The sequence below is a fragment of the Silene latifolia genome, chromosome 6, assembly GCF_048544455.1.
Source record: "Silene latifolia isolate original U9 population chromosome 6, ASM4854445v1, whole genome shotgun sequence".
Lineage (NCBI taxonomy): Eukaryota > Viridiplantae > Streptophyta > Magnoliopsida > Caryophyllales > Caryophyllaceae > Silene > Silene latifolia.
The window spans coordinates 43,609,266-43,631,714 of record NC_133531.1 but is presented as its reverse complement, the minus strand read 5'-3'; the positions used below and the strand labels follow the sequence as shown (position 1 = coordinate 43,631,714).

At 36.2% G+C, this 22,449-nt stretch overlaps 1 protein-coding gene across 3 annotated transcripts; it reads left to right on the top strand.

The window, feature by feature from the left end:
- The first annotated feature begins 7,378 nt into the window (after positions 1-7,378).
- LOC141586770 (uncharacterized) lies at positions 7,379-21,443 on the top strand. Of its 3 annotated transcripts, XR_012519624.1 has the most exons (9): positions 7,379-7,948; positions 8,412-8,623; positions 8,954-9,235; positions 15,047-15,169; positions 16,767-16,917; positions 18,059-18,273; positions 19,215-19,419; positions 20,910-20,946; positions 21,030-21,443. XR_012519624.1 is itself a non-coding variant. In XM_074408097.1 (8 exons), the coding sequence occupies exons 1-8, from the start codon at positions 7,609-7,611 to the stop codon at positions 21,143-21,145; spliced, it is 1,476 nt and encodes a 491-aa protein (XP_074264198.1). In that variant the 5' UTR covers positions 7,491-7,608; the 3' UTR covers positions 21,146-21,443. The 3 variants fall into 3 exon arrangements, 2 of the variants coding, with proteins under 2 accessions (XP_074264198.1, XP_074264199.1); XM_074408097.1 differs by lacking the exon at positions 19,215-19,419 and having other exon boundaries at positions 7,491-7,948; XM_074408098.1 differs by lacking the exon at positions 21,030-21,443 and having other exon boundaries at positions 7,494-7,948; positions 19,215-19,264.
- Positions 21,444-22,449: the final 1,006 nt, after the last annotated feature.

Here is a 22,449-nt window from a genome sequence, read left to right as displayed (position 1 = left end):
TGTCAATTATAATTATCGTAGTTCACCGCTTTAGTTCACTTAAAACGTGATAGATAATAAATTGACATTACCTCTCGCTAAATTAATAATTGAGAATTAGCCTTACCAAATAGTAGAAACCATGAATCCCAATTTCATAAGGGAGTTAATCCGGCTTCACCGTAATACAAACCTTGTTACGTTGGGTAAGTGGGTAGTAAAATGTTATTACATCGAAATTTGGATTGATCTCAACGAAAGTATTCGTGACCGTAGTCGCATGTGTTCCGGGCTAAAGATAAATATTAGAGTAATTTTATCGACCGAGAGTTCTAGAAGTAGAATCGATTAAAGAGTTAATCCACCGAGTTATATTGATAAGGGATGAATCGGCTCACCGTGCCCGAGTTAATATGAATTTGGATCTCGGAATCATTTATAATAGTTGGGTAGAGGTCACTATATAAATGCTTAAAACTTGTTTAAAATGTTAACAAGTATTATTAAAACAATAGATGTTTATTAATTCCTTCCTTTTTATTTTGTAGTCAAATTTGTTTTCTCATTTGCAATGGCAACTCCAAATTCAAACGCATCCACTAGCTCGAACACTCTCACCAATGTTTCATGGCTCCGATCCTTCATGGATCATTGTAAACTAGAAAAGAATGGGTCAAACTTCGCCGATTGGGACGCCCAACTTCGCTTGGCCGCGGAGGGTGACGATAAGATTCGTTACCTCACCGAGGCCTCTCCCGCCGCACCGACCGCTAGGTCTACACCCGCCGCTAGGCAAGCCTATGAGACTTACCAAAAGGAGTCGGCCGCGATCAAAAATGTGTTGATCTTTTCAATGGAGGCCGAACTCCAAAGGAGTGCTATAAAGATTAGCACCGCCTATGAGATCTATACGAAGCTTGTGACCATGTTTTCACAAGCTCCGAGGATCATTCAATATGAAGCGGCATCCGCATTCTTCGATCTCAACATTAAAGAGGGCCAAAAGGTTAGCCCTCACGTGCTCAAGTTGATGGAGCATGTTGAGACCTTAAAAATGCAAAAGGTAGACACTCCCGAAGAACTCATCATTGATCGAATTCTTCATTCCTTGAACAAGGTTAAAGCATATGTTCAATTCCGGGTGAATTTTAACATGCAAAACTTGAAAGTTTCCCTCGATTAATTGCACAAAATGCTTGTGCAAGCCGAGAGGGATATGAGGCTAAATGCTAGCACCACCAAGGATGTGCTCAACATTAATCAAAAGAGCAAGGGAACCTTCAAGAAAGGTGGCCACAAAGGTAAGATGCAAACCCCCTTTAAGAACAAAGGAAAAGCTTGTGAAGCTAGCTCCTCTAAGCCCAAGAAGGGTGCCCCGTCCGGGGACAAGTGCCACTATTGTAATGGCATTGGGCATTGAAAGAGGAATTGTCCTAAGTACCTAGGCGACATCAAAGTTGGAAAAGTTATTCCAGTAGGTAAATAATTTATCCCTATCTTTTTATGTTTCGATCTCAACTTTGCTATTTTGATACAAGTTGTGATAATTCCCTTTTTAACCTTGAAGCTGGGTTAAACCTTGAAGCTTGCAGAAATGCAGGAGTTGAGAGGTCCCGGGTTCGACTACCAGCTGGGGCGATGATCACTTGGCCACTACAGCCCCCGAAAGGGGTGGCTTACATGGTCCATGTGGTGGTGCGGGAATGCATGGGCCCGGGACCCCCTCGTCATCAAAAAAAAAGATAATTCCCTTTTCATTGTAATTAGGGCATCCGAGCTAGGACAAGGGCAAAGAAGAGCAAGCCTAGAAGATCTTGAGGGAAGCTAGATGTAGCCGCCCATGGTGCTAGATCAATGGAAGCTTGGCTTTATTTTGTCTTTATTTTGTATTGTATTTTGGAATTTTAGAACTTTTTCCAATTTCCTCGTTCGACTTGGGAATTAGTTATTTCCTTAAAAAATGGTTGTATTTTGGATTTTGGTGACTTGGTTTGCAACCCAAGTCACTTACTTTATCGTATTGGTTGTTCTAAAATTTATCTTAATACACTACTTGCATCTAGAAACATAAGATTATCGACTTAAATTGATTAATTAGACAATTATAATGATCGTGTCATTATATGTCCATAAGCTATGAATTCGATTCTCCTTATGTCAAAGTGACCAAAATGTCACAACTTACTTATGTAAGATCAATTATGAAGTTAAGATTGAGTTGTTGAACTCATATAAGGGAACATTACCTATCAAGCTTAAATCGTCTTGTTTATATTATCCTTTTGAAATGTCTCGATTAAAATCACTATTAAATAGATATGTGATATCATTCTCCTCAACCATCATTATTTGTGGCTCAAATGCTATCTTTGGAGAAAAAGGGTATTTTTCTAAAGATAGAGTGGGAGTAATTTAGCCACAAGCCTTGAGAAGGTAGATACTACGTGAGGAGACCAAAAGAAGATGTTCTTGAGGATACTACGTGAGGAGACCAAAAGAAGATGTTCTTAAGGATACTACGCGAGGAGACCAAAAGAAGATGTTCTTAAGGAAACTACGTAAGGACACCAAAAGAAGGCGTTCTTTTGAAATTTAGATCATGATCTATGAAGTAATAAGAGATCTTAAAATTCGACATTTTACTTAAGAGCCTTATGAAACTAAAATGGTATCTATGCAAGTAAATGGATTTATTTGGGATTCTTGAGATCAATCCAAAGTAAATAAAAGTTTATGATTAAGAGTTGCATAGAGTGGCATGTCGATGTCTACAAAAACTAAGTTAATTGTTAACTAAGCTAAGGATTCAAATCATTGCTATTCAATATGAAAATAAGTAAAGTATCAAGACCACTTTCTAAATGAGTATTTTGAAAGTGATATGTGAATGACATATACGGTTTTGATTAATACTTTGAAAAGCAATGAACATTCCATCATGTAATGTTTCCATGGAGAAACATGTGTACACATGGACTTGAGTGGGAGCAAGAAACTGTCATGTTCAGACATGGAGTTTAGTGGGAGCAATCATCCTTCATGAATTGTATGACTTATTACTCATTAAAAATGACGTGCAAATAGGTTTTCAATTCTGGATGAAATTAGACATTATGCATATCTATTAAAACATGGGATGTTGGATTGGCACTTAGATGGGTATCTTATGATGATAATGATCCTTCTGAAATCAACCAGTTAAGTAGGTTGTTCATATTGATGAAATTTGAATTATCATAGAGCTATGATTATTCACATGAACCTAAGAACTGTTGTCTACATGAATATGATTACTGATGTTTCCGCCATTAGTATAATCGTGTATACCATTATGCACATGTCCTAGATGAATTAAATGCTTAGAGCATAATAAGTCAATAACAAGTCTACCCATATGAGAGTCATTGGTAAGCCTTAAGGAACCGTCATGAATTCTTTAGGAGAACTAATGATCTGTTCTATAGTTTGGAAGAGGAACAAGTTGTGTGTTAAGAAGTTACACAAACTCAAGTTTCCAAACTCATTTGGATTTGTGAAAATCCTAGGCAAATTATTGACATAAGGAGTTAGAAACTAGAAAAGAGTATTCTATTGTCATCAATTGCAAGATTCTACGAAATGAACTTAAGTACGTTGTGATTAAGTGGTATGTGTTAAAACTATAAGTAGTGTTATCCACCGAAACCCACATCACAAGTTATGAGATAACAGTAAGAGCTTCTTTTAAGCTAAAGAACCTATGTCTAGTGTGAAGTCTAGACATGTACTTAGTAAAATTCATGCTATAAGGGATAACATGAAGTTGAAGGAAATCACAATTTAGAAAGTTTGAACACTTGAACACATGGTATGTTCACAAGCTAGACTTTTATTGCGTTACACAAATGCATAAGTGCATTCATGATTATAAGACATGGATTAGCAATATGGTATTGACTACTCGTGTGTGATAATCACATTTATTGTTTGAGTTATTGTTAACTCATCTTGTACTTTGTTACATCCAAATGGGATTGTTGGGACAATATTGAACCCCATTATAGTGAACTGGATTAACGTAGTATTCGTCCCTAGTTACTTATATGAGGTGACATCTCGAAGCAACTAGAGTGTGATGCGATTGATGGCAAGTTCAAGTGCCATAGAGTCATGAGAGATGACTAGTCGATCACATAGGCAGACTGTGAGGGACACTCTGTCGGGCTTATGACCGCTTATAGAGTTCTGGCAATTTTTATAGCTTGGTCGTGGCGAGAGCTGCTATGGTATTCTTATGAGTCGATTCTTTGACTAATGACTGTTCGCCCAAGATGGCACAGTTTCAGAGTGACTTTGATTTATGTTCGGCGACCTTCGTAACTGGGTCTTATGGACATGTTTTGGGTCATGATGAGCTGTGGCTAATCGAAGGGAAGAGTGCAATAGGAATTGTCCATCCCCGTCAGGGTTATCTTATATCTCAAGGCCACTCGAGGAGCAATGAACTGGAAATGCGTGGCCACGCTCGAAAGGTATCTATGGTAGATAATTCCGGTCAGATAGTTATTCTCCAGATCGAGGAAACCACTCAAGATATGATCAAATGCAAGTACGACCTGCAAGACACCTTGCATTGAGTGGGAGATAATAATAGGACAAGAGAATTGGTGACGCACACTTGTCGCGGACAAGTGGGAGATTGTTGGAGTATGTGTCCTCGACAATAATGCGATCACATGTTTAAATCTCATATTAAGAATACACAAGGGATTGTAACATTTTATTGTCAACTGATCCACATTAATCGGTAATGATTGGCTGACTAGAGTTTGACATTACTGTCGTGTGACGGTGGTGATCAGTTGATCCCTTAAGGTCATACCTTTAGGGAAACATTCTTAATTGACTAATTAATTAATTGTATGATGATACAAGTTAATTAATTCCTTAAAATTGAACAAATGATTTTGTGAGAAATAATACGTATCTTATTGTAATTTGATTAAATAAGATTCGTGCTGAGTAATTAAATTGTTTTATTACTTAAAGTTTATTTATTGTTTATGAAACAATTATAATAAGAATGAATTGTTTATTATAAATACAAGTAATTGTGATTTATAATTATATGACCCATTTTAAGTAATGATAATTGTGAATTACTAGTTAATTTTTGTATGTGATTTATTTTGTTTATATAATGATTTTTAATTTGTTAAAAATGCATTATTTAAATGACATGTCTAGTAACATATCCAATTTGTCACACAATACAAATTAAGAAATTGACAAAGTTAAAATGGATCCACATTACACATGTGAACCGTGTAAATGGGAGTATAAGGTTGGTTTGTGCCTTAATTATTTTATTAGTGGGGAGCATTATCATTACCTACTAATGATAGACCTTCATGCCTACTCTCTTGTGAAGAGCAACTAGCAAAGGCATTGGGCACTCTTCCCATGTGGAAATTTTCGGCCACCCTAGTGAATTTAGAGGAGTTTTTCTCTTCTAAATTCATTCATTCATTCATATAAGTTTGACATATGATGAACATCTTATCTCTCTAGTTTTTGAGTTTAGAACATCACTAGAAAACCTCACAAAATCACTAATATTATTCTCTTAATACTATAAGTAGTATACTTATAATATTAGTAATATTTTTAAGGAAACAAATATTAATTTCTAGTAACTAAATTAATATTTGTATTAAGAAAGATTTGCTTGGTACAAATCCTTGAGGAGAGATTCTACTCTTGAATCTTGTTCTTCCATTTGGAAAGCTCAAGAACTAAGTAAGGTAGGAGACCTTACTAGTGCCCATATAACCGAAACTACATATGTAAGGAACCGATTTTTCCTTCACTCTTGTATTTGTTTTGCATGCATAAGATCTTGAATTAATTTTATGACTAAATTAATTAATCACATCTTCAATATGTAAACAAATGAGATTAATGAATCCCAACATGCTTAACACGCAAACGACGGTTCGACGTCGTAACAATCCGGCCAACGGTACGGTCGTGTCCGCGCAGGCGGATGTTGCATAATGGCCTTTCCTCTCTTATTTCGATCTCCCATCTGCATTAATAAAATAAAAATTGTTAGAAAACACACTAATCGACTAGAAAACTTATAAAATAAAAAAAATCGGCAAATAATAACAAAAAATACGGTTTTTTAAATAAAAAATTGAACGTACCATGGTCAAAAATTGACATTCAACAATCGACCATGGACGAATGTTGAATCTCAACATTTGACCATGGATAAAAGTTGAATCTCAACGTTTGACCATGGATCAAACGAAGAGATCCAACGTTTGACCATGGCCCAACGTCCAAAACCAACGTTCACCATGGATGAAACAACCAGTTTCCAAGTTCACCATGGTTGAAACGTTGGAATCTGACGTTTCTCCATTGATGAAACAACCAATAATTCCATTGTTCCCCAATTGCTTCGACTCAAATTCGACACCAACAACAACATTAATCGACATATAATTCAACCTATTTCGCAAACAACAATACAATTACAACTAATTAGCAAGAAATTAACACTAAACAACTAACCAATTCAATAATAATTCAACTAATTGGATACATCCTAAAAGATAAACTAAATACACCTAATTCAATTAAATAACCAAACCCAAGTAATTTAATCGATTAGCAAGGAAAGAAACAATTATAAACCATTTAATTTCAAAGTTTACTCAATTATGAACAATTAAATTCAATTCCTAAACTAATTTAACAAAAACAAAAACAAAGGAAAACTCACTTACCTTGTATGGTGTTAGACGGCGATTAGTGGCAGTGGTGGTGGCATAGTGCCGGCGGCCTGGTGGTAGCGGCGGCGGCGTGGCAATGGTGGTGGCCGAAAGTACGGAAGTTGGTGAAAGGTAATGGGTTAATTTTTTAGTTTTTTGAATTAGAGAGGATTGTGTTTGTTTAGTGAGATATTAGGGGCAATTATCGTCTATTTTTTTTTAAAAACGTCACCGATAGTTACTAAAGCGTCGTAAATGTTTACAAACCCGGATTTGAAATCGTCACAAATTTTGATTGATTCAACAAGGATCAAAATTTGAGAGAGATTTTAGAGTAAAAATTTAATTTTGAATGTCGATGAAAAAAAGAGAGAAGCAAGATGTGTGAAACGTAAGATGTAATAGTTTTCTAGGAAGATGAAAATAAAGAGAAGATGAAAATAAAGCAATAAAACAATAAGAGACAAACAAGATGTGTTAAACTTTGATGAAGATCGTTTGCTTGTTTGAGATGAAGAGTCGTAGAAAATGGAAAGAAGATGTTGACTAAATATTAACACAAGGGCAAGACGGTCATAAAATATGACTTTTCAATTGAAAGACAAAATGAGTGTAACTTTTACACTGAGAAGATTTGCAGATAATAAATTATTAAAAAGTTTTTAAATGAAAGTAATTTTAAAAAAAATTGTATATAAAAATAAGTTATTATTAATTTAGTCTTAAATTTTTAATATTCCCACATTTTTTGTCAATCATCATTAGTTTAGTGGAGAGTTAAAAATAAAGTGAAGCTGGGGAAGAGTGAAGCAGGTTGAACACAAGAAGTAGAAAGTGATCGATCGATCAGAGGTTAGAGCGGGACGAAATGCAGCATTTACCCACCAATAACTGCTCGGCCTACAACAATGTCTTCTCACCGCTGCCGCCCCTGCCTCTGCCCGTTCCCGGTGTCTTCTCTCGACAACACTTCAACACTCTCAACTTGAGCAAACACAACCCCAGACCAGGCTTCCGTCTCTCTCGAAGATTCCGCCCGGCATTCGCATCGTCATCGCCGGTGTCTGATGGAGATAGAAAATCAACTCCGGCATCTGATCTTCGGCGTATTCTTGAATCCCCTGGAATCCATCAGGGCCCCGCCTGCTTCGACGCTCTCAGTGCTATGCTTGTCCAACAAGCTTCTTTCCAATATTGTTTCACTAGTGGTATTTACTAAAATTTCATTATATACTCCGTATGTTGTTGGAAGGCATGCGAATTTGGTCATGTCAAATACTCCCTCCGTCCCGGTCATGTTTTTACCTTTGTTTTTGGCACAAAGACCAAGGAAAGAGGAGGGAGGTGGGTTTAATTATTAGATGATAAGTAGACCAAATTGAGTGCAGAGGATCAATTTGACACCTCAAAATGGAATAGCTAAGCAAATGACCCGTACCGAGGGAATAGTAATTTGTGGAATATGTTTGAATTTTCAATAGTATTACTATTGTTCCTAAGGCATCTCTTTTTGATGGACAAGACTAAACAAGTGACAATGGTTGGTTCATGAATGTCATCTTGTTGCCATATTCTTAGCAGTGCAACTTAGCCCTTAGTCATTGTCAGATATTAACCAACTTTTCTAGACTTTGTCTTGCTAAGTTCACTTTGTCCTCCCGGCATTTCTAGGGTTTTCAATATCGGCTGCTAGGTTGGGATTGCCTGATGTCGGTCTAATATCCTATGGAGAAATGGTGGATCAAGGGCAGAAGATCACAGATGCTGTGTCAATACCAGTAATTGGGGATGGTGACAATGGTTATGGGAATGCCATGAATGTAAAAAGAACTGTCAAAGGATACACTAAAGCTGGCTTTGCAGGAATCATTCTCGAAGATCAAGTTTGTCTTCCTTCTTTTCTTGCTGAAAATACCTTATTTTGTGACAATTGTGCATAACTTTCCTTTCCTTTCTCATCTACTTTTCTGTTTGTCGTCTTTCTTCATATTATAGGCTCTGCAAATGCAAATGACTGTGTAGGCTCTAAAGTTTTTGTATGATTTTTTTTTTCTACTTGGCATATATGAGAAACGCTCCTGCCGCATTGACCTTACAAAGTTTATCAATTTGGAATATTTCATCTAAGAACTGAAACATGGGGTGTTTTTTTTTTTGTAAATGGGAAGACCATATCAAATGCTGATTTAGCTTATAGTTGTTTCAATGACCAGGTTTCTCCTAAAGCTTGTGGTCATACTCAAGGCAGAAAGGTGGTGCCGATAGACGAAGCAGTAATGCGGATAAAAGCAGCTGTAGATGCTCGTAGAGAAAGTGGTTTAGATATCGTCATTGTTGCTAGAACTGATTCTCGTCAGGCCGTGTCCCTTGATGAAGCATTGCGAAGATCCCGGGCCTTTGCCGATGCGATGCGTTACGTTCTGTTCATAGATGCTCTCACTTCTAGAGATGAGATGAAGGCCTTCTGCGAGATCTCTCCTCTAGTTCCCAAAATGGTGAGGATTCTCTTTCCTCTGCAAATTTAGGGTCCATGCTTTAATTGTTTTTGGGATATTCTACATGGTACCCCTCAATTTTTCGACTTTCTACATGGTACCCCTACACTTTTTAAAACATACATGATACCCCTAATTGTTGTCATTATCACTAAGTGTACCCCTAAACTTTATTTTCCGTCAATTAAACTCAGTTTTAGTTTTAGGTGTTAAGTGATTACTTGGACGCGTAACCAAGCTTGTCATTTATCATCCCATAACATAAGGACTCTATTAGGGTAAATATCCATCTTTGGACGTGATAATTTGGCAAGGAATCAATAAATTTCCCGTCAAAATTTTTTTAGCCCATATATATATCAATAAATATTAGATCGAGATGGATATTGAGTCTAATAGAGTCCTTATGTCATGTGATAATAAATGACAAGTTTGGTTACGCATCCAAGTCATTACCTAACGTCTAAAACTGAGTTTAATTGATGAAAAATAAAGTTTAGAGGTACATTTAGTGATAATGACAACAATTAGGGGTACCATGTATGTTTTAAAAAGTGCAGGGGTACCATGTAGAAAGTCGAAAAATTGAGGGATACCATGTAGAATATCCCATTGTTTTTCTTATAATGTCTTGTCTTTTTTTGCTATGATTTTGAAATCAACTAGTTAGAGCTTTTTAGGAGCATATCTTTACATAGAAAATGGATTATTTTGCTAGAGTTACTTTCGTCTGTGCTCCTAAGATATCCGATGTTTATGCCTTTTTGAAGAGGATAACAAAGCACTTTACCAATTCGGGATCCCATTCAAAGTTAATCTCCCTAATATGCGTGTTTTCCTATTGGTGAGGTGCTCGATCTCTATGGTTTGATTGACTTCTTATGTTGTGCTGTTGATTTTCTCCTTTTTTTGTACTTGAGTCTTCCTTGTGGTGCGTCTTTCGAGTTTCAAGTGTTGATTGGTATGGTACCCCACTATTGTGAGGTTTCAATTGAGACTTATTGGGTGGAAGTCGAAGTTTTTCATTAGAGGTGGCCATTTAACTTTTTTAAAATGCACTTGGTCTATTCTATCAACCAGTATAATTTATGTCTCTTTCAGTATACCGGTTAGTGTTGCCTTAAAATTGGGAAAAAAATTCATTGTGATTTCACATGAATTAGTGCTTTTCTCCATTATATGTACAATCTTCAAAGTCTGACTCCGATGACTTTCCGCCCACTTCAATTTGGAAGTACTAAGCTCCACTCAATAGTATAAGGAATAATACTAACTAGTACTAGTATTGGTGCCCGGCCCCGCGCGGGCTACCTCTATTTAGCATTAAAATTTATTTTCAATTAAATAAAACTACTTTAAAGTTGCATAACTCATAAATTTATCATTAATATATTTTTCTATAACATATCTTAAAATTACGATGAAATAAATTATGAGACAAATTCACTACTCCCGTTATTAATATTTTGCATAAATCAATTGGTTAGCTAATTGTTCATATATACTTTCTTTTGTTGTTAGTATGGTTACTTTTATTACATTCGTTATTACTATTGTTACTTTCACTATTATTGTTACGTAATTATTATTACTTTTATTACTCCCGCATTAATATTGATAATTTCACTACTCCCGTTGTTACTTCTATTACTTTCACTACTCTAATATTGTTACTTTGACTATTCAAATGAGTGATTACTATGATATTACTATAATCCAATGTATCTACAATTTTTTTCACTACTACAGAATTACATTTACTATTTAGACATGCAATTTTAACAGAATTACATGTACTATTAAATCAAATCGAAATAATTATGCAATATTATATTTTTTTGGAAATCTAGCTTGATTTATTTATCTTTTAATAGTTTCCAAAATATCACATACATATATTATATTTTTGTATGCTAAATAATTTAACATTTTTATACTAATTAATATCATAAGTGGGACATGTTTATTTTAAGGAAAATCACCATATTCCGGTGTTCTCTAAATTTATACTTCAACCAAAACTATATAATATTTACATTGAAGTCCCTTGGTCAAGTCTATCACTGGCCCCGAGCCCTGAACTGGCCCGTTAAGATGGGCGGGCCATACTAGACCAGGCTAAGGGGAGGGAGGCATCGACGCGGCCCGAGGTTTGGTCAGGCGAGCCAGGCTCATTAAAATGATTTTTTTCTTACCGTATTAATTGTGTTATTAAAATGAGAGAAAAAAATGGGTTTGTTGCAAAATCATTGTAACTTTGTTTAATAATAGCAAATAAATAAAATTGATATTATTTTACAAAGTAACACATTAAGATGCGTATATATTTTGAAAGAATCAAAGTACAGGTAGTTCTTTACTTAGGTAGTTCTTTAGTTGCCTGTTTTAGGATTGTTTAGTGGTGTGGACTTGTTGAGTATTTAACCTTGAGTCTTGACCTTCCCCGTTGCCTTCATCTACTTCTGGACCCCTAATTTACTTTCAGTTGTCATAAATTCATCTACTTCGATCATAATCCTTAGCTTAATGACGGCGTATTGTAGCTTGATCGCAATTTTTTTTGGTAGGCACACATCTTTATGGTGTCAGCATCCAAGTTGGTCTTTTCTCATCTAAAACTCGACTATTGCGCTAAAAGTGGACTAGATATAGACGCCAGACGCCAAAATTAAAAGGACATCCCTAACAATTTTTGATAATAAGGGGGATTAGGGGTAATGAGATCTCAACAAAAGAAGAATGTTGAAATTCTCATCATTAGTTTCAACCCCATATAATAAACAATCATAGAGATCTTTTGTGGATGAAAAAGAAGAGGAGGTGAAGCAAGTTGAGAGTCAAATCGCTCGATCTTTTGCGGTAGTGGAGGAAGAACCAACACTAAATTGGTCTAATGTCATTTTGTATATCATACATAAGACGCTAAACATTAACACAATAATCAACATAATTTTGAAGTTTAATATCATACTTAGCATGTCCTAATTTGCATCTAGAACATTTACAAACCTACTGTTTTGACACCTCTATCTTATATAGATGACATGTCTCAAACTCTCAATACATTTTTTTTTTCGCGAAAGTGGTAATTAGGCCCTTTAACTTTGTTCAATTGTAAAATTAGGCCCCATAAGTTTTATTTGGAGCAATCAAGCCCCTTAAGTTTCACCAAAAGTGAAATTAAACCCCATTTTCATAATTTTCACCAAATTCTTATATTAAAATCACTTTTAATACAATTTATCAAATATAAAATATTTTGTTTTATAATTTTAAAACTTTTATATTTATATTAAATATTGAGAATTGTTTTATATTGAATTTTATAGTATATAGACAATTTATTATATACGTATGAATATTATATAAATTATAAACAATTTATTAAATATGTATGTAAAAGTGTGCTCAATGATTAATAAATTATGTAGAAATTCGTAAAGTTGCAATTAGTAATTTTTAGTTATTTAATAAATTGTTTAATACTAATATAAAATGTTTTTAATTAAAATTCTTGTTAAAATTTAAAAAATGGGGTTAAATTTCACTTTTGGTGAAACTTAAGGGGCTTAATTGCCCCAAATAAGTTTTATGGGGCTTAATTTCACAATTGAACAGAGTTAAGGGGCTTAATTACCACTTTCGCGTTTTTTTAAAGTATGATGGGGCGCACGGGTTAAGGTGTTGCTTTGTGACCGTGAGGTCACGGGTTCAAGACTTCAAGTCCTTGGAGCGGCCTCTTGCCAAAATGGCGAGGGAAGGCTTGCTCCAATTACACCCTTGTGGTGGGACCCTTCCCCGGACCCTCGCCTAGCGGGGACGCCATCGTGCACCGGGCTGCCCTTTTTTTTATGATGGTTGACATTACTATAACTGTATTGTAAAACAGTTATAAAAAAATTTCTAAATGAAGACTTTCTCCAAAAGTATATGGTAGCTCTTCAAAATTAACGTATCTATCCAAATGATTAATCATCGTATCTTGTTTAAGAAAGAAAGACGTACCTCTACCCGAATTTTGAGACATGAACTCACTAAGTTGTCTTTGAGATAGTTGAAGGCCACCGGTTATATGTGACGTAGCGTTGATGTAATGAATGTTCTTCAAGTGGCGAAGCATACTTCCGTATCCTGAGCCTAGAGTCCATCCTACTAATTTATTTTCACTCTATGACGACATGCTTTGTAAATCCCGACCCGCACCCTTACATGGCCCGTGGCTAAGTCTAGTAGATAGTTGGCTAACTTGGTTCTCATTTATCACAATGTCCGACAAATTTAGGTGTGGTGGTTGGTATAAACCATGTAATTGCAGTCGGTCTACTAACTGCTTGAGACATGTTGCCCTTGGCTTGAACTTGATGGGAAGTCTCCTGATCTTGTTATTGACTTTACTGTTCAGACAGTGTCATGAATATGTCATTAACTGATGTTTCTGCTACTGAATGAATTAGTTTCTTTGTTTGATTCCTTCATAAGGCTTAGGTCATTCCAATTGTCATTTTTAAGATAATGAGGCATAGCAAGCCTGATTATAAATATCGATCACGACGGAGTTACCAAGGTTTTAGATCTTGCCATAACCACATTTTACCACAATTTGAGGCGATAGTCCACGAGCGAGATTAGACTGCTAAACCGTATACCACAATCGTGACCAAAACCCAGATCTAATCTAATACTATCATAGCAAGGCAGAAGTAGGCTTGTATCGTCTGATATAGTTGATTTGCTGTTGTTCGGACTATAACTATGAGGGAAGAAAGCAAAATAACTCACTAAGGTTTTGGTTTCTTGTGTTATGAATTGCCAATTGGTGAATGCAATTTTCAACGGAGTTCTTATTATGCTCATTTTGGGTCATTACGTGTGATCCTGAAACCATTTCTCTATGTTTTCAGAGGAAAGTGTGCCTACTTAGGTATATTAAGATATAAAACCGTTGATTTAGGCCTCAACAGTCAGCTTATGTTTTGGTTTTGGTTGAAAACTTGAAATGGTCTTTTCACCCTTGCTGATGGCAGCTAGACTTGACAATGGGTCAACCAGGTCGAATACGGGTTAGATCGGTCGAGTCTGGTCATTTTCGAGTCTATTATTTTTTTTTTTTTGGTGAAATGTGAGTATGATATATATTAACATAAAAGAGATTACAAGAGACTCAAACTGTATTAATACAAGCCATTAACACAGTTCAATCCCTTACCATTCATCAACCAAACAGCCTCAATATACTGGAGCCAGGCCTGATCATTTCTGGAGCCAGGCCTGATCATTTCGACTGATATTCAGTCCTACACCATTGACAGTCATTCCAATTTTGTATCTAATCCTTCTCTTCACTTCTTCTTTGATGAGTTCAGCTAACTTTGAAGCTCTTACCAGTATTGCATTCACCCTTGCATTGTTTCTTTGACACCAGATATTATAGTAGCAAGCTATTAGTATCAAGTTCTTTATGGATAATGGTTAGTTTGAAACAATAAATAATTGGGTCAGGACATATTCGTTCGGGTCAATTCAGGTTACTGGTCATGCTCAGGTCCTCAGTTCGGGTGCTGGCTCGGGTTCGTGTGCCGACTCGGGTTATTCGAGTTGGGTCAATTGTGCCAGGTTTAGTTGAGGCCCAAAGAATTTTCCTATATCTTAATACATATGACCTTGTTATCTCGCTATATGCAGGAGTCTTTGGATCATATAAGTAATATGGTTTTGGCATCTTTTATTTTTGTTTTTCACCACTTTCCTGAAATGGTTGTCCTTGTAACGGAAGCAATTGCTAAAGTACTTATTGTTTATCTTCTTTTGTAGGCCAACATGCTTGAAGGAGGAGGTAAAACACCTATTCTCTCTCCTGATGAACTTGAGGCGATTGGATATAAACTTGTGGCCTACCCACTTTCATTGATAGGGGTCTCTGTTCAAGCAATGCAGGTAAAAGCATGAACTTCAACATTAAACGTCATCCTTTTGTCTCGTATTACAATTATATTAACAATATCTAGAGGTATGTCGAAGATTTTAGATATGTTCTGTACGTGCTTTAACTTGCATGAAAGAGTCTTTGTATCATTCATCAAGTTTTTCCTTTTTACATTTGGGTCGGAGAGATTTTATATACTATTTTGCCATGCTTGTCAATGGTATCACGATACTTTTTCAATTCAGGGGGGCATGTAAATAGGAGAATTATGAATTGAACTTAGTAATTTCAGTTGAGTTTACAGCAATTTTTTATGCAAATGCCTTCATGAATGATCTGTGTAAAGTGGAGTGTGAGCTTGGACATGACATAAGTGGCCAATGAACTCTCGAGTTCGCTGCAGGCGATTCGAGACTATATTTAGGGTGTCGTTGAAGGTTTTTTGAAGTCTTTTTCTGTTAATACTTAGGGGGAAATGAGGATAACTAGCTGAGATACTTATAGCAAATAAGTGAGAACAGATGAGAAGCTGCTCCCTTGGTAAATTAGCTTCATTTGGATGTTGAATTGATTTGCAAATGTAACATGCTGCAATAGTAAAATTCAAACAGGGCCTCATAAGAAACTTGTACTTGATGGTGCTTTGTGCAGCTTTTGAAATGACCTAATTACGGAGTAACTTGTAATCCTAAGCTCACGTGTCCTATTGTGTACAAGTATAAACTCAGAGGATAACTTCATTTTTCTGAGTATTGCATTTAGTACCTTAAGAAAACTCCTTAATCAAAGGAACATGGTGTTAATATATTCAATGGTCATTATTGTTAGTGTTGGATCATTCATTTCCGACAAGACTCAACTCTATAGAGTCTATACATAAGAATTTATTTGAAGACTATATACTTTTATAAGAAAAGGGTGTTGGAAGACATTTTTCAATTTTTTCACAATTTCTTTTGAGGGGAGAGTGAAAAGCGCTGGGAATGTTAGAATTTTATCACTTTATATGTTTGTCAGTTATGTCACTTAGGTTTGATTATTTCTGTGTATTTACTCTAGTTAGCAATAGTTTCGTACGTTTCCTGACATTTACATTGTTTATTTACCTTGATGGCTTGATAACCCTTTACTTTGTTAAAACGCCATGAGTAGATAGTTGCCTAATTTTTGTAGCTGGGAATTCTGCCTGGACATCCCAAAAACCCAACTATCTTTAGAGGTATAGTGGGAATTTACCACAGGTCTTTTGATGGCCTAATGATTACGTGAGCTATAATTGGTCCTACAAATAGGAATTCTGTGTCTATTTGTCTCATAGTGGATTTGAGTCTGCTGTATTGAGTACAGTAACAGGCATAGTAATGGGCTTCTTGAAAGTTACCAAATTGATTTTTTGTTTGTTTTTGCTTTGCTCTTTGAATTATTAACCATGTTTGTACCTCTGAGAGAACTTCAAAAACTTTCCCTTGGCTTTTTTTGGTTTCAAATGAGCCACGAGGGCAGTACAATATCGAGGGTGGGGGGATTCAAACCTGGGACCCATTGTCCACTTCCCCCTGGCTTTTAAGTCGGCATATTTTTGCTTACGTTGTTCATGTACTATTGCAGGATGCACTAAAGGGAATCAGGAGAGGCCTCATTCCTTTTCCTGGCAGTATGCCTACTTTTGAGGAATTAAAAGCTACTTTAGGATTTAACAAGTACTATGAAGAGGAGAAGCTGTATGCCTTGACAAAGTCTCAGCCACCTTCTCAAAGAGGTTCTTTTTTTTATAGATCAAGTCGTAAATGGAACTTGTTTTCCCAACGCTATAAACTATAGTTCCATTTTGCTTAAACTTTGTAGCCTTTTGCTTTTTAATGTTGTGGCCAATGGGCTACATGGTTTTCTGAGGCGTTGTCAAGAAAATCTTGGCACTTAGCATCTAGCATTTCCGCACTTCTTACCTTAACATTGACACAAGGGATCAGGAATTGATCAAGAACCCTAAAAAATACCATAGGAATCCCTAAATTGAGAAGAGAATCAAATTGGTATTTTTATTGACAATTTGTTGTGGAAAGATTACAGAAAGGTTTTAGAGAAAGATCATAGAGAGAGAAATGATTTATACATCAAATGACAAAAAGCTATTGATAAAATGCAGTGATTGTTCTATTTATACACTTGAAGTCTATGCAACAAACTTTCCCGCCAATATTCTTGTTAAGGCTACCTAATAGAATTTCAGCCCGTTTGTTATTCTGTTAGCTGGGAGTGACTTGTCCTCATTCAGTTCATAAACAATCAGCTTGTTCTCATTCAGTTCATAAACAATCAGCTTGTCCTCATGCCCTTATCAGCTTGCTTTTACATTCTGTCCTGGGCTCTTTTTAGGTGGAACTTAAGCATCCTAATGGAGTCTTGGCTTTAAGCTTCTATCAACAGCTTCTACCTTACTATCCCCTGAAACATATGGAACATGGACAGCTTGGGTCTGGTCATGCACATTTTCATAAGGTGTAGCCTGAGGAGCAGAGTGAAAGGTAGTATTGTACCTACGGCAATCCACTTAACCCATTCTTTAGGATGCTCCCTTACCATGCACCTCAAATAACCCTCCAAACACTTGTTGACCACCTCCGTTTGTCCATCAGTTAGAGGATGGTAAGCTGTGGACATCAGAAGATCAACTTGCTACAGTTGAAATAATTCTTGCCAGAAATTAATCAAGAAAATGTAATTCACGGATCTATAGTTGGGACACGACTCACTGTTTTCATACTACGGAGGTCTTACAACATTAACCGAACTTTAGCCTTGCTCTTTTGCTGCCCCTAGTAATTTGATTTGTCCTGAGATATTAACATTATATAGTTTTTCTTTCTAAGAAATTGGTGTGTGTATTGGCTAAATGCCAGGTTTTGACAGTGACTACAGTCTGACAAGAGTGAACCAAGGTAGTTCTAACGAAAGCCGAGAATTTCAACAAGATCCTCCAATTGAAGTGATAACTCCAGAAGTTTACTCTGGCCCTGGTGGTTCTACTGGTACTTTTGGTGGTATATGGTCCCGAACATTGAGAATCAAAATTACAGGAAATGATGGTGTTGAAAAGCTAGATGTCAGGATACCTGTAAGTTATATCCTTCTACATGCTGAACTTTCTTGCTTCTCCCATTGTATATGGTAACGGTGAGTCGGTGGCTGGCTGTGTATGGCAACATGTATGCGAACATTCTTCTATCATGCCCGTCATGGCATCACGATAAGCAATATATACAACTTGGCTTATATTGTGACCTAGATTGAAAAATTAAATTGTAGTCTCCTAAAGATGCTAATATGATGAAATGGAGTATTTCTCTAATAGAAGCATATCTTTGTTATGTAAAGGAACATGAATTGTGTTGGGAGTTTTAGACATGAAGCAACCTAAATGACTTAACAAGGGATACCCTCGAAGGATTCCAAATGAAACTCATATGCTGGGTATTCTAATATCCTAAAGTAAATTTTAAGTGAAATTAAACTACTACATTTTTCATATGCTAGGTATTCTGATTCATCAACATTGCTACTTGGTACTCCCTCCGTCCCAATCATTTGTTTACCTTTGATTAAAATACCCCTCACAAGGAATTAAAAAAGGCACACAAATGATTGGGGCGGAGGGAGTATATGTTTATTTCTGTTTCCATTTCCAACGAAGTGTTAAAACTTAAAACTCATTGTCCTTTGGTTCCTGACTCTAATGAAATATAGAAAGACGGCTCCCTAAGCAGGTTACACTTCTTTTTAGTGTGAGCAATAGTTATTGGATGCAATTTTTGATGCCATTTTCATCTGCGTCATGCGGCAGTAGTCTCGCTCACTAGTGTAAGGCTACGTACATCCTAAACACCCCCTAGGAGCCCTTTAATGTTAGGGTAATGTTGTAGTTGGTTTGTGTTTACTTCTATGAGGAAAGCATATTAACAGTAACAATTTTCATTCATCCAATAAAGACGTAGAAGTATAGTGATAAAATCAAATATGACATCAAGTCTCTGTTTTGTTTGCTGTTGGATTTTCCAGTAGTTCCTCAGTGAGGCTCTAGCTCTTCAGAATCATCCACGTGAGCACAGGTCAAGATTGTTTCAGATTGACATATGTGTGAAATCATGTAACGGGCCTGGGCCGCACCCAAATGGAGGAGAGAGAGTTCGCTTCATAAGGTCAAGGAGATTCCATTCTAAAACCAATTGGCAATAGAGGGAGTAGCCCCTTGCCTTATAAAGTGGTAACTTCTCTCCTCTTCTATCAATGTGGAACACTCACATGTGGGAATATATGGGTTATTTTCTTCACAATATGTCCTAAATTTAACACAGCCTGCAGAACATGAATGCTTTTAGTTAGCAGCAAGTCTCCCTTGTGACGGGTATATCCGTCACAAGCTTGCGACGAGTCAAATACTACCACATGGGTAGATAAGACAAAAGAGAATGCTACTCCCTAGACAGTTTGCTTTTGTCTTATCTCCCCATGTGGGTTATATTTGGCCCGTCGCAAGCTTGCGACGGATATGCCCGTCACAAATGAGAATTTGTGTTTAGTTAAAGACATCTCCAAAAGTTATCAGCAAAAGCACCTTAAAAACCTGAGAACTACTTACGAAATTGAGTTTCCCTTTAAGACATGCCTCTTCCAAAACCTGGCCTTGATATATTTAGCAGGGATTTCCTGATGATTTTTTGGGTGACTGGTTTCTTGATATATGAACTTGAAGGAGCTTTGACCTAATTTATCAATTCTTGAGATAGCAGTTCCACATTAATTACAAAAATGGCTTCCTGTTTAAATGATCCTTTGTTTCATAAATACAGGCCTTGTAACTATATAAGTGTGTTGATGACATGAGTTATTTGTGTCCTGAATTGGGATGAGCAGCCTACGGACCTCATCCCCCCTCCCCTAATCTTCTCTTATTAGACTTCTCTCGGTCTTTAGGTTAAAGCAACTCTTACAAATAAAGGTTGATGGTTCACTAAAAACCTTTTTTTAGTCTTAGGTTAAGCAGCTTCTAATATTTTTAAACTCAGTTTTTGGAAGGTGGCCGTGTTTTCTCTCCCTCCTAATCTCCTATGGGTCATGCTTTTTCTTTTTCTTTTCTTTTGGTTTTAAATTCTAATTTATTTATTTTGGTAATTTTCCACTCTTTTTGGTCTTCTTATTTTCATATTGTTGATGCCAGTAAGTAGATTTATACTTCTTCAGCTGAATAATGACTACTTTGACATTATGTAAGATTTGACTTGTGATACGCTCTTAATAGTGGCTGTGATATGTATACTATTGAAACCATTCACGATTTGCAGAGAATTGGCTGAATCCTGTAACAAGTGCAACTAATTTTAGGGACATCGCTTTTGACTCTTTTGTCTGGTTTACCATTTGTAGTGGGATTCAAGGGAGGGTCATTTGACTTTCAGTTGTCATTTGTTTATGCGCTATATTCTTGTTTATGCTATGTAGCAGTTAGCTTATATGATTGGATTGCATCCGGATGTGGAGAGTTGCTATGACAAGTGATTGTTTCTCTATGCTTGTTTTCATTTTGATCGTGTTTGCTTTATAAGTATTATATCTGGACCATTGCTATGGACCATTTTGATCGTGATCTTTTCTTTATGTTCATTTTAATTTTCTATTGTGTTTGGATTATATGGCACAACGTAAAGTGATAAGAGGTCGATTTTTATTAGTGGGATGTTGCTACTTTTTTTGCAGGCTGGATTTTTGGATGGCATAACGAATATTGTTCCAGGTATGCTTTAGTAAGATAAATCATATGTTTCCTCTCTTCTGCCCTCTCCTAGGATAACCGAGGTTTCACGCTTTATTGGACAGCTTTGGTGGGTGTGAACATCAAGGAACTGTTGGATAATGCTACTGATGGTTCACAAGGAAAGTTGTTAGATTTCAGTGACAGACTAGGAGATAGGATTCAAGTGTTTCTGGAGTAACCCGATAAAACTCGTTGCTGTGACAGCTTCAATTGATGAAGACGAAGAGTCTGTACCTCCAACATCTCCTCGATTCACTTCATTCGGCAAGATTTTCAGTGTGACTAATGATAATGATTCTCTGTCTTCATTGTACTTGAATGCAGATATTTTTTTTTCAAACACGTGTTAGAAAAGAGGATTTTCATAGTTCGCTAAGCGTTATTTAGGAAAAATCGAACACCAAAAAACCTTTCCTAACAAATTTATGAAACTTTTGTAACCGTGGGAAATGACGGTTCAAAAAGATCAATTGCGACAATGCCTCTTAATAAAGTTCAAAAAGATTAATTTTATGTGGGTGATGAGTTCCTATTTCTACTAAGTTTTGGCACCATTTTGAGCTCATTTGGTAACATTTAGGGGTGGTTTTTGACGATTTTTACATTGTTTAACCAATTCCGAATGCTTCACCATTTAGCATAATTTCAAGTGAAGAATAAGAAGCCAAGAGATCGAGAGAAGTGTCCAAGGAAGAGCCAAGAACAAGCAATGAAGAAGTACCATAAGAAAGCCTTTCAAGGACCAAGTAAAGCACGAAAGAAAGGCGCGTTCCAGGACCAAACTCGCACCGTGCGAGTTTCCAGACACCAGAACTCGCACGGTGCGAAAAATCTGGGTTTGATGGCGTTTTGTATTACGGGCCTTTCCTTTGTTAAGCCCATAATTATTAGGTTACGTTAGACTATAAGTAGGATGTTTGCAAGTAGGTTAAGACATCTTATGCTCACTTTAATTAATCAAGTTGTAATTTGGGAATATTTTCATCTTTTTGAATTGGGTTTAGATCTAAGCATGGAGAACTAATCTCCCTTTCTTAATCCGACTCAAAGGCTTAATCTTTGGTTGTAAGACTCCTTAATCTTTCCTTAATTATTATTATTGTTCTTAATCTCTTGTGTTTAATTGCTTAATTTTGGAATCCTTGTTAGATTATACTTGATTAAGTGTGATTTCCTTGTTACATAATATTTCCAAGTTCCTTAATTTATTTGTTGTTGGGTTTATTAAGTGTGATTTCCTTGTAATCCCATGTTGCAACAACTTGTTATTAGACTAATGAATGTGATTTCTTCTTGGTTTAATTGACATTAGAGAGATTAAGTTGTAATTGCTCATTAATTGTGATTTCATTGTGAGTAATTCCACCTATTAGATTCCTATTGCTTCATCTTCTTGTTAATTAATCTATGTGTGTGATTTCCACTAGAGGAGTTGATAAGTTGGGTCAATCATTAAGTGTGATTTCCTTGTGATTGACTTCT